Source organism: Toxorhynchites rutilus, chromosome 2 (genome assembly GCF_029784135.1).
Source record: "Toxorhynchites rutilus septentrionalis strain SRP chromosome 2, ASM2978413v1, whole genome shotgun sequence".
NCBI classification, from domain to species: domain Eukaryota; kingdom Metazoa; phylum Arthropoda; class Insecta; order Diptera; family Culicidae; genus Toxorhynchites; species Toxorhynchites rutilus.
Window position 1 is genome coordinate 160,767,361 of NC_073745.1, and position 12,816 is coordinate 160,780,176.

Sequence of the window (12,816 nt, forward strand, 5' to 3'; positions counted from 1 at the left end):
GTAGTTACACCATTAATGGACAGCTCCATTGTTAACCACCGTGAACTCAAACATCGATACATCCGTACATGATACATGAGAAAGAGAAACGAATTCAGTCTGGGCGAATAAATTCAATATGCAATGAACTCCGTTTGAAGGGGGAAAATGTAATGAGATAGAGACTGTTGAATCATGTTGACGGAGAAACTGCTGGAAGAAGCCAAAACTCATTTCCATGCGAAGGTGGATTTCTTCGTAATCCCGTCAGTTGAATATGACTTTGCCGAGTCCTAGCTCGAGTCATCGAAAGTCACCATAAAGATGGAATCGAAAAACAAATTGATCATCGTTCAAAAATGAAGATCAGATGTGTATGGGAGCGCCCAACCTCGTATGTGATATTTCACTATAGCTTTCGAATAGAAAAATCCAATGACAGCGGTTTATTTATTTATTTAAGATGTGTAGTTCAGCTGCATGGAATCTAATTCCGAAGATTAACACCGGTCTGTTCAGCTATCCAATAGAGATATGAAGCTGTTCGGATGTATCCTGATGGATCACCAGTACTGCAACCACGGTTCGAGACAAACGACACGATCCCTATTTGAATGTATACTCCATTATCATTTACAACTAGTGGGCCACCAGAATCTCCTTGACAAACATTTTGGTTCGTTTGATCCCAGCCAAGAGCACACATAGTAGAGTTCTGGATAACAGACGTCCCATAGACAGTGGCGCATTCTGTATTCGAAATTATTCGCATATTTTCAAATTTTAATGTGCTTGAAATGGATTGGATTGCTGAAAAGAAGTGAATATTGCAAAAACCATGAATTGTATGTGGAAATCCCCTTACCATCGGAGGTTCTACCAAAGCCAGAAACCCGTCCTAAAACATTTTGGAACGTTTTTGTAGCGTAAGAAACGGGTGGTAATTGTACAGGTTGAATTTCATTGCTGAACGGTACAGGCGAAGGGAGCTTTATAACGGCAAGATCATTATTTAGCCTGACTGGATCAAACCCGGGATGAACAACTTTCGTCACGGTCGACATGGTAAGACGGGGAACATTGAGATATATAGAGCCAAATCCTATTTGAAACGCAGTATAATCTTTGGCGCAATGAGCAGCCGTTAGAACCCATTGTGGTGCGATAAGCGAGCCACCACAGACGGTTACCGAATGGCTAAGGGTAGCCCGGATTGATACTTGCCACGGAAATTGGGCATGGTTCGCTGCCTGTCCGTTCACCACCTTGCTAAATGAGTTGATAACAGGAACATCTTTTCTAGGAACTGGAATTACATCGTGCTTTAATTAAACCATAGTGTGAATTTGGCTCTCCTGATTGTTACTAGTAGATAGCTAATTTCCACTTACAGTTGCAGCATGTGCAATTGCCACCATAGCCCATAAAAATATACTTATTCCCATGCTTTCACGAGCAATGCACGTATCCAGTGTAATGTTTGTTCGAATTAATGCAAAATGTGTACAACTGATCCGAACGTATGTTTATGCGATAACTTTTATAGCATTCACCTGTGATGTCTGCCCATTCTGCTCCATCTTATCTTTGCTTCATTAAATGCTAAAATTGTGTCTCGTTTTCCAAGATACGAAAAGACACTTGTTTCCAATTAACTTTAGTGTGAATTCGATCTGGGCTAAATTCAATTGTGTTTTCCCGATTTTCGGAATTCACTATAAATTTCCGTCATCCACAATGGTTCAAGTGAATGAACGTGGATGACAATGTGAACGTGAAACTTATTGCTGACTAAGATTACCACGAAATGATGTTGGTAGAATGAAAAGTGATAAAATATATACAATTATATAATTACAATTGTATACAAAACAATATAGGAGGAACTAGGTACTTCAACTGGCATATTTCAAGAAGTGAAGGAAGATTATATTCGAAGGAAAAAAATCGAATCTCAAATATAACAGAGATATGAACTATTATTGCTTTGGCCTCCGTTCGCCTTAATCTGCCTCTAATTCAAAATGTACCATAATTAAAACGATTCTGTTGCTACATTTTCTGAGTGAATTCTGAGTGATTGCTAGCAAAAACGATGTCGTACGGATGTTATTAGCAGATCTTGTACTATATCGGTAGACGTCTCTCCCTCTTACTATCCTGGACGTCAAGTATGCTGGAGCTGAACCTTTCGCAATTTTGTGTATCAGTAGCAGCGTGAGATACGTCACGCGTTGCTTTACTGAGAGCCATTAGAGAGTTCGAAGCATCAACAGAATAGGAGTCCTTCGATCGCATTGCACGACTATTCGCATTATCTTGTTTTGGATTTTCTGGAGGCGACGCATTTGCTGATCATTGGCGAAATACAAGATTGAAGGGAAGAAGTCTATGTGCGGGGATATCAGGGATTTGTACGAGTGAATCAAACTCCACTGCGATAAATCTTGCTTTAGTCAACAGAGTACTCCAAACTTCTTCGCAATTTTTTTCACTGTGTGGTCAATATGGTTTTTGAAGCTTAGTTTATCATCTTTCTAACGTTCTAACACACGATCATCAATCGTCACATTCACGCTTTCACTATACACTGACTTATTGCTAATTAACATGTATTTTGTTTTGTCAATTTTCAGCCTCAATTTCATTAATTTCAACCATTTGGCAATTTTTGAGAGATCACAGTTCAGTTTTTCAGTAGCAGCAATAGCATTTTCGGTACAAATGTATATCACAGTATCGTCGGCAAATAGGTTTATATCACAGTGTTTTAGAATGCTCTTTAAGTCGTTAATGTATAAAATAAACAAAAGAAGACCTAATACACTGTCTTGAGGCACACCAATATTTGTCTCTTTGGTATTGGATATCACATAATTGTACTTGGTCCTTTGAGTTCGGCTGTCAAGGAAGGATACAAACCATTGTAGAACAGTGTCAGTAATACCATACTTTGTAAGAGTGTTCAGTAGTTTTCTTCTCGATATCGATATCGAAAGCCCTTTGCAAGTCCAAAAACACCGCAATCACATTTTGCTTCTTATCGAAGGTCTCTTTCCATTTCACAAGGACTAGATTTGAAGCGCTTTCACAAGAATGTTGCTCACGGTATCCAGATTGTTCAGGAACTAGAAGGTTATTTACTACATTGTATTCCAGCAACTGTTCCTTGACGATTAGCTCCAACACTTTTTCGTACGTTGGAAGCATGTTTATCGGGCGATGCTCTTCTGCTTTCACTGTTCCATTCACATTCTCGATGGGCACTACCACCAATTTTTTCCACATTTCCAGAGGCCAATTATATTTAACAGGGGTACTTTAATAGCTTCAAATGCATCTCTCAAGATTCTGGAATTGATCTCATCAGATCCTGATTTGTCATCCAGCGACCACACCACCGTTTTGAGTTTTTCAAGAGTGATTGATTGAAACTTCGACAGCTTACTACCAGTGAAATTTTCTGTCAGTTCTACAGGTTCTTCCACCTCATCTATTGAGTCACTGATATCTTCGATGCTACTCACAAAATATTCGTTGAACTTTTCAGTAATGACCTGCTCGTCACTAACTTCTTCTCCATTAAAGCTAATAGCTTGAGGGTGGACTAGCTTAGGTTTGATAATTTTTTTCAAGATCTTCCATAGCTTTTTGGTGTTATGTTTGTTTACTTATATCGATTACTGCACGTATTCATGCCTTGTTCTCCTCAGTGTACATGCATATTCGTTGCGGTGGACTTTGTATGTTTGTTTGTCAGAGCGTTGTTGGAGGAATTTTCTATATGTAGCATCTCGTTTCCGCTTCATCCGCTGTAACACTACAGTGTACCACTTGTTCGTGTTTTTCAATTTAACAAACTTGACAACCACTAGTTGATTAACACATATTTTCATTACATCAATGAAGCCTCTAGCTTTCTCGTGGAAGTGGCTTAAACTCACTGCTTCTGACAATTTTTCCCTTAATAAATTCAAATAACGTGTGCATTGCTGGACTTATTGCATGAGTCCTTTCGCTTCAGCCACAAGCTTTAACTGGGAAGCATCTCGTGAATTGAACCAGTTGATGTTGAAATCGCCAGCAAGTAGTGTGAATTTGGATAGATTAACGATTTCTTCCAACCACGAATCCTCCAAAATTCGCAGGAATATCGAATCGCTTGCTCCCGATGAATGATATAAAACTCCATGATGACCGGGCTTCATACTATCTAGGATCAAAATCGCCACGATCCAGTTTTTGTTGGCTTGCTCTCTGAAGATTAGTCGATGTCTCAAGCTAGAATGAACGTACATCATGACTCCACCGGTATGTTTTGAGTCCGAGTAGCAACTTATTATTTTGTATCCATTGATCTGGAAATAATCATCTTCTATGTTTCATTGATCATAACCAGTTTGGGTTTCAGAGTTTCTACAAGAAAACGAACTTCAACGAAATTTGTAGATAATCCATGACAATTTAGATAGATCACCGGATGATAGTATTTTGCGTAAGTCTCAGAATTTGTACAAATCGTGCTTTTGTGATTGAAATCACATCATTTAAAGCACCGTATGATTCCAAAATACTCTGCAACCTGACATCGTTCCCAACCGACATTCACTCTCTCTAAATTGAGAAGTGTTTCGTGACTCTTGGCATAGAATTCCACAATTCCACAATGAATGAGGAGTGATTTTTGTAGCGTTTTATCAACTTGAACTCAAACCGCTTCGGTAAATCGTTCTGCTCCTCCAAAGCTTTGATCAACTGTTCTTCATCAGACACTCCTATAATTTTCAGCCTTGGTCACATTGGTTTTGGAATTATGACGTCATATTCTTCCCCATATTTCTCCTTAACCGAATTCACTGAAGAGTTAACATTCCCCCCTGCTTTCGCTTCCAGAATGACAGAGCCATCCCGTCCCTCCCGTACAGCATTAATTTCTAGATCAACATGTCAAAAGGGTATATCTTCTTTTATCGATTCTCTTGATCTACATTCTCTTCCATTTATAACTCAGCAGTAGTAACAGGATTTCCTGATGTGTTCGACGACAAGGAGTGTGAAATGGGACCTCGTTTATCAAACTACATGGCAAAACTGGAGCAAAATCTGTCTGAAAGGCCGTGGTTATTGAAAGAGAAAGACGGTGAAGAGAATCGATCAAAGAAGGTAGACCCTTTTGACATGTTGATCTAGATTTGATTTGCGGAGCGATCGATTTTTTCTTTCAAACTTTGCTTTGTGGTTATCGCCGATTGTTTCACATTCTTCGATCGAACTATCACTACAGGGCTCTCTGTTTTTTCATTGCTTTGGAGTTGATCTCTCGCTCCCCAGCATATCAGCATAAATTGTGCGTCTTGCCTCATTTACTTTATTTTCCCCAGGGATAGGAACATGAAGGTCCTCAGTTCTAGGTCTCCTCCGTGATCGAAAATTGCTACTTGGTACAGACGGAGTAACAATACTACTTGCTCATTTGTTTGATTTCTTGTTCTCTCCCATTCAGTTTCACTTATTCTGCCATACTACTAATTTCCTTCACTAATTTTCCAACTTCTGTTTCAATTTTTAAACACACACACGTTTCCATATCTATCCCCGCTTGCCCGAGTGGCCTCCTGATGAGATTGTCTACACAACACTGCGAAAAATACATGGAGTGTGTCAGACGAGAGTGAATCGGAGAGAGGAGTAAACCGAGACGCGTAGAAGTCTACCCTAAGGTGGGCCAACTTGCTAAAACCACTCTTCAGCCATCTTGGAAATCTACTGTGTTTTGTTTGTAAACAAAACACAATACGCTTGTGCCGGAGCTCGCTCGTGATCAGTCTGTCTCTTTCACGCTTCAAGGAAATAATTCCCCTTCTGCTTTCTTCCGTACTGTTTTCATATACCGCTCCCCTAACCAACTTAGTGACGAAACGGCCTCACCTAGTACCATAGACCCGTCTTGGAGTAAACCAAGACGGGTCTATGAGATGAGGGAGCCGCGATAAAAGTGGGAGATACTCGTGAAGGTCCAGCAACTGGTATTATGTAATTTTCGATCTTTGCCCTCCATTGGTCGTATTCATTGGCGTCAACTGTTGCGTTTGGCGGAATGATATTCCGCCCCGCGATTCTCGCAGATCGTCGAAGATAATTTATTTCAAGGAAATCAAGAATGTCCACCGGGCGCTGGAGGGTGTTCCCCACTTCCGGTTGGTCTGTAACTTCCGCACTGGAGGGGCTCCGACTGTCCACTATGTCTGTCTTTTTTTGTCCCACGCTGTCCTGCAAGGAATACGAGAGTTTAACCCGCTTGTCCGTCTAGTTTTCGGTAAGTTTATTTATGGTTCCCTCGCTGTCCTGCGAGGAATACGGGGGTAAAACTCGCTTGTCCGTCTCGCTTGTTTCCGATGGATGTCGGGGGTTTTCTGCCAGTTCCGCTTCTCAAAGACTTCCGCACTGGCAGGGCCCCGGCTATCCAATGTGGTAATGTCGATGATAGAATGGTTGTTTGTTTCGTCGTTTAAATTGTTCACATTGCCCTCTCTGCCCTGTCGAGGGTTACTGTTCATTTTATTATGTATAGAGACCATTGAGGTTTGCTCAGTGATGGTCAAGTGTGTTTTGATGTACTAGAGAGTATAATAGTACGATCAACTTACAGAAGTACATTTATCTCTTCCAGAGTTTCGTCGTCCTCTGGTTCATCGGAGGAGACGTTAAAGTCCATGCTGAGAACTTCAACTGATTAGGTGTTGTCTACTTCTTATGTATTTACACATCAGACATTGACGAATAATTAATAACAGTTCGGCTGAAAAGTTCATAAGGTTGACGTCTAGATGGCGTCTCTTGCAAAAATCTACTTGACTATCACAAAGCGCCATCTTTCAATGGATACGTGTCAAAATTTGATAGCAATCGGTCGATTGGTTCGTGAGGATTGAGAGTGAGCATTGAGAGTGAAGCAACTTTTGTTATTGTGAAAAAAATGGAAAAATCACAAATCAATGAAAACGATGGCAAAATTGCATGAATTGGGCTTCGAATTGCTTTCGCATCCACCGTATTCTCCAGATCTGGCCCCAGCGACTATTTTCTGTTCGCAGACCTGAAGAGAACGCTCGCTGGCAAGAAATTTAAGACCGATGATACTGAAATAGAATGAAACAACATCTTATGTACCGAAAAAAACATACGCATAAAATAAGCATACATTTTTATTACATTTGAATATTTTTCAAAACATTGGTAGCAAAAAAATGTAAAGACCTAAAGTCGTGCATATGCTTAAAACATGAACAAAGACACACGACGGAAACTTTAAGTATATATTCACTTTCTAGCTTTTTCACAGAAGATAAACCCTTTATCACTTTTCCCCATTTTTAAGTTCTAACAACAGGTGCAATTATCGAGAGCACGATTCCCATTGAACTTCCATTCCATTTTGAACGGCTAAGTTCTCTATCCGACCTATTCGAGCGTTAGAATTAGATCCTCTCCCTCTAGCTTCATACCATCGCTGACGTCCAGGCTCTTTACTACGCCAGCTCGTGGGGATTGAACAACCATTTCCATTTTCATGGCGGATAGAACTACTAGTGGTTGGCCCTTTTCAACACGATCTCCAACCTTTACCTTGATTTCTGCGGACGAGAAAATACATTACTAATGGCAACATTGAAAATTAAATGATATTTACCAATAACTGCGCCTGGCATCGGAGCACCCACTTGATCCTTATTTCCCTTCGCTGCCTTGGGGTGAATATGGAGTTCCTGAAAAACGAATTTTCATTTGTGAACAAATCTACGTTTTCTATTTCACATCAAACACAATACCTTGACAGCCTCTTTGTCACGGATAAGAACGGATCGGAGCTGGCCGTTAAGTTCGAAAAAGACCTCACGTTCGCCATTAACTGTTAAATCTTCAGCCATGGCTAGTGTTTTGAACCCTAGGGTCTTACCCTTTTCTATTGTGACTTCAAATTCTTCACCGACTTTCGGTCCGGTAAGGAATACGCGTGTGTCTAACTTATCTACGGGCCCAAAGGAGTCTCTAAAGTTAAGGAAATCGTTTGTAACCTGAGGATATAAGGCAGCTGACATGACATCACGGTCCGAGACGTCGTGATGAGATTCTTGGAGTTCCTTTTTCAATTTGCCAAAATCGAGTGGAGCCAGGGAAGCACCTGGACGGCCTTCGATGCGTGGCATGTCTTTGAGTACGCGCGAGCGGAATGGCTCCGGGAACCCTCCGTGAGGAGTTCCGATAGCTCCTTGTAGAAATTCGATAACCGATTTCGGGAATGAAAGTTCTTCGGCACGTTCGGTTACTTGTTCGGCAGTCAGATGATTCTGAACCATAAATTGAGCCAAATCACCAACAACTTTGGATGAAGGAGTTACTTTGATTATATCACCAAGTAGTAGATTCGCTTCCCGATAAGCTTTTTTGACGTCTTCGAAGAAGTCGCCCAGGCCTAATGAATATGCTTGGAATTGAAGGTTAGTATATTGGCCACCGGGAATTTCGTTCAGATACACATCCGCATTTCCAGACTTCATTGTTGACGTGCATTCGAAGGGAGCGTACAAAGTTCTGGTTTGTTCCCAGTAGGCAGAATATTCGCTTATATCCCGTAAATTGAAACCAGTATCGAGCGGTGTTCCTTGCAAGGAGGCCACAATCGCACCCATGCTTGGTTGGGAGGTCATCCCAGACATTGAGTCTACAGCACAATCCACTACATCAGCACCGGCTTCCGCACATGCCAACATCGAGGCCACGCCTGCTCCCGAGGTATCGTGAGTGTGGATATGGATAGGAACATCAGGATGTTTTTCACGGATAGCTGTGATAAGTAGCCTGTTGGTAAATCGGTTAGTTAGCATTTACTGAGAAATATGAGTGTTCGGTGAATTACTTGGCTGCCTGTGGTTTAAGTAGTCCTGCCATATCCTTGATGCAAAGCACATGCGTTCCAGCCTTCACCAGCTCATCAGCAAGATTCGTATAGTACTTCAGATCGTACTTTGTTTTGGTCGGATCGCTCACATCTCCAGTGTAAGAGATCGCAGCTTCGACCACTCCTCCAGCATTGCCAGCGGCATCCATTCCAAGAATCAAATTGGGTAGATAGTTGAGAGAGTCGAACACACGGAAAATGTCCATGCCACATTGTACCTGCATGCAGGAGAATCAGGTTAGGAAAACAGAAAATATATTATGCATGGTTATCTCTAGATTGTTACCGAGAGTTCACAGAACTTGTGTACAACGTTATCCGGATAGTTGGTGTAGCCAACGGCATTTGCACCACGCAGCAGCATTTGGAATGGAATGTTTGGTATCTGCTTGCGCATATCCTCCAGTCGTTCCCACGGACATTCATGCAGGAATCGCAACGCCACATCAAAAGTAGCTCCTCCCCAATTTTCCAGCGAGTAAAGATTGTTGAATTTATGTGACACATATGGTGAAATTTTCAACAGATCATGCGTCCGTACACGGGTGGCAAGAAGCGATTGATGCGCATCACGGAAGGTAGTGTCCATCAGCAGCAAATTCTTCTGAGATCGTACGGCTTTGGCAAATCCTTCCGGTCCCTGCTCGCGCAAAATATCCTTGAAGCCGCGTGGTGGATCGGTAACTATAGTGAAAGCGAAGTTTTTTTTAGAACCTTTGGACATTTTCTGATCCCTTCGATCACGGTGTTCACGGTGCGCTCGTCAGCTCGATTTTCAAATGATGACTTTTATAATCTCTCGAGACTTTTGAATTTTTTGATATTATTTTCATTCAATCGACGGTAACTTAAACTGATTTTTTTTCGAAAACATTAAGTACAGTTATTCAAATAGATTTGTTTGGATTTTGAAAAGCATCAGATTAACCACGATTACCGTGATCGAAGTATTATCACTTTCAGAGTTATTTACAGATTTTAATACACTATGCATCTACATGTTAGTCAAGTATTGAGTTAAAAAATTGACGTGACAAACCATCAGAAATCATTCTCAAACTTAAAAGCTAAAGAAACGAGAAGCAAATTTACAGGATATAAGTAGCATGAACTTATATTTTCGGTGAATTTGAGAAAACTTCTGTAGTGTCCCATCAAGATATTTGCAATGCAATGATATTTGAGAGCTGTATTATGTCGACTGCCTGTTAGTTACTGTCGTTCAGATACCTTTTTTGCCTTCCTCCTCCTCGGCAAGTGCTTCTGGCGAGAGATCTGTGAAGAAACACGGTCATAGGGTGTGGCATAACACAAAAATTAGTCTTAAAACATAAGATATACTACGAATTAAAACATTACCAATTAGTGGAAACACACAGTATACAGAGCACAGTATTATATGAGATTTTTCTATAAATTCTGCTAAAAAGTACCGGGAGTTGATCAATAAAATACAAACATATTTTTATTTATTAAAAATTATTAATAAATAAATAAAAAATTATTTATTTGAAGCTTTTCAACCGCATTTTGTGAAGTCGGCCTTAGTTTTCGCTTTATTATTCGAAATTTATGTCCTTCATCGAATGAAAACGGGTACCTCGAAGTAGTAATTTGAATTTGGGAAGGAGAACCAGAACCATATCATGTGAATACGGTGATTATTTGAGGAAAATTGTTGAGTTTTGACGATCCGTCTTCGTCACAATCCAAAATTCGTTGCACGCCTACATCAGCTTTTCAATGTCCTTATCGATATGGGACCAGTAGACGTACCGAGATGACCTTTATGCAGAACCATCATCAATCAGCCAACGGTGACGGAGAAGAGATCATGAAGCTGGAACAACTCTTGAATGTGCGGGTCTGTGATGTACGTTTTTTGGTAGGTCACGTGGTGTTGATGTGCTCAATCACCTGAGGCAGGTTTTCATCCTTGGGTGGTCTGGCTTAAACGAGCTTGAAGGAAATTGTTAGGGCTTCCAGGGACTGATTTATGATGTGCCGGATAGTGCTCTCGAACTGGACGGTGGCAATAACATAATCCTCATCCGAACGAATATAGCGATTGGTGGGACAGTAGGTCCACGTATTCGAAAGCATCCGTAGACAGGTAGTGTACTTTGAAGTACGTTGGCGGTGTACGTGGGAATGCCTTTTTCGACCCGAATTTGACGAACAAAGGTGTGTGGTTGGTTTCGAACACGAAACGCCATCCGAATATCATTCGGTGGATTTACATCACGTTGCTGGCTTGGTTGCAGAACGACGACGTAATTGACTGCTTCCACAACCCAAACGAATCCATTCATTCGATCCATAGATTTTTTTTTTCATCCCAACTGTTTATTTTATTAGACTCATTTAGCAATCCAGCTATAACAGAGCCGAATTTATTCGTGTACATTTTTATCTTGCGATAATTTTGTTGTATATTAAGTGCGATTCACATACAACATACACGTCACGTTCACGTCCCGTCACGTCACGATACGTCAATGATTCTACAATGCAATTCTCATGAAAACATTCAAATACACCAGCAACGTAACGACCCGTCAGCATACGTTCAACGAAAACGACCGGCAGGGTTTGTAGAAAAGAATAATTGACGGAAACGGACGGCTCGTTTGGTTTTTGGTTTTGGGCTTTGAGTCTCGGTTTTTGTTTTGATTTGGTTGTACATTAATTTACATCTACATCGACATTAAGCTAATTGAACAGATCTGTGATGCAACACGTTTAATTAGACATTTTTACCTCTAGTTACCTCTCTAGACATTTTTGTAAACATTGAGTTCGGGGCCCAAATTATGGCCCCACATTGAAAGTCGCCACCAGTCGCAAATGTCCAATTACTGGTCAAAACCGACTCCAATGGGACACTGAGTGGTGCCTCACCATATCGCTTTATAAGTAACTAACTGTACTTTTTATGCCAACATATCTCTTAGCTCCAAATTTCGGAGTGAAAATCATTCGCGACTAGTTGAAAGAATTATTCTATTTATTATTATTGTTGCATAAGGGTCGGACTACGGGGTTTAAGCATTTAAATAATTGAATTCAATGATTCTTATTGAATTTTTCAAAATTTAGAACTGATTCTAGGCATGCTGATTTGAAAGAGGGCATTGCAATTTAAAAATGTTGTAGGTGGCGACACCATGAATAAAATTAAATAAATCATTCGTTTGGCATTTGACGTGACGGTGCTGGTGGAAGCATTGACTGCATGTGTGAATTGGTGGAGACGTTGACGGAGCGTAGACTTTCTTCTCCGTAACGTGCTATGTGAATCGCACATTACTCAGTAGCCATTTAAGTGTAAGAGTATTCCTATCTTATTTATTTTAATGTCGTATTTTTCGTCGTAAGAATATTCCTATTTCTCGAATGTTCACAGTGCGAAATATTCGAATTTTTGGACCCTGTGCACGTCATCGTCTTCATCGGCGGTTGCTACTTCTTCTTCGGTGCCGCGTCTGCCGATGCGTTTGGGTGAAGACCTTGATTGTCTCGTAAACAACGGCACGCGCCACGGACGACGGATCCTCCACCGTATTGATAGTTATATTATATTTGAAAAATTCCATGATATTTGAGTCAACCTGTACTGCAGTAGAACTGTATAGCTCGAAATATAAATTTTAGGATGCGACCCTATGCTCCAACGCTTACGGCTGTCACCCAATAGCTGTCAACCGATCAGATGCGATTGAGGAGAAACGTCATCGTCATTGACAATAGTCAGTCGACTGAGAACGTAGAATTCAATTGTACATCTACTTTTTAATTTGTTTAATATAGGTTTATCCGTTTGTTACGTTACTTCCTCGATTTACCCTTACATCGTAACAATAAATGAAAACAGAAAT

General features: G+C 40.7%; 2 protein-coding genes across 5 annotated transcripts in view; both read right to left on the bottom strand.

Annotated features, from left to right (window-relative positions):
• Window positions 1-423: 423 nt before the first annotated feature.
• On the bottom strand, window positions 424-1,493 carry LOC129764742 (collagenase-like). Its single transcript, XM_055764189.1, has 3 exons — window positions 1,371-1,493; window positions 845-1,301; window positions 424-789 (listed from the first exon to the last, which is right to left on the bottom strand). The coding sequence occupies exons 1-3, from the start codon at window positions 1,422-1,424 to the stop codon at window positions 467-469; spliced, it is 834 nt and encodes a 277-aa protein (XP_055620164.1). The 5' UTR covers window positions 1,425-1,493; the 3' UTR covers window positions 424-466.
• Window positions 1,494-7,166: 5,673 nt separating this feature from the next.
• The window catches only part of LOC129764741 (pyruvate carboxylase, mitochondrial), a 32,294-nt gene continuing 26,644 nt past the window's right edge, over window positions 7,167-12,816 (bottom strand). For 3 of the 4 annotated variants that reach the window (XM_055764184.1, XM_055764186.1, XM_055764187.1), the window contains exons 5-10: window positions 10,169-10,213; window positions 9,225-9,622; window positions 8,897-9,156; window positions 7,809-8,838; window positions 7,670-7,745; window positions 7,167-7,613 (exon numbers count right to left, since the gene is read on the bottom strand). In XM_055764184.1, the coding sequence (XP_055620159.1) occupies window positions 7,441-7,613; window positions 7,670-7,745; window positions 7,809-8,838; window positions 8,897-9,156; window positions 9,225-9,622; window positions 10,169-10,213 (1,982 nt within the window). In that variant the 3' untranslated portion in view covers window positions 7,167-7,440. The remainder of the gene's footprint in view (window positions 7,614-7,669; window positions 7,746-7,808; window positions 8,839-8,896; window positions 9,157-9,224; window positions 9,623-10,168; window positions 10,214-12,816) is intronic. The other variant, XM_055764188.1, reaches the window with a different exon arrangement.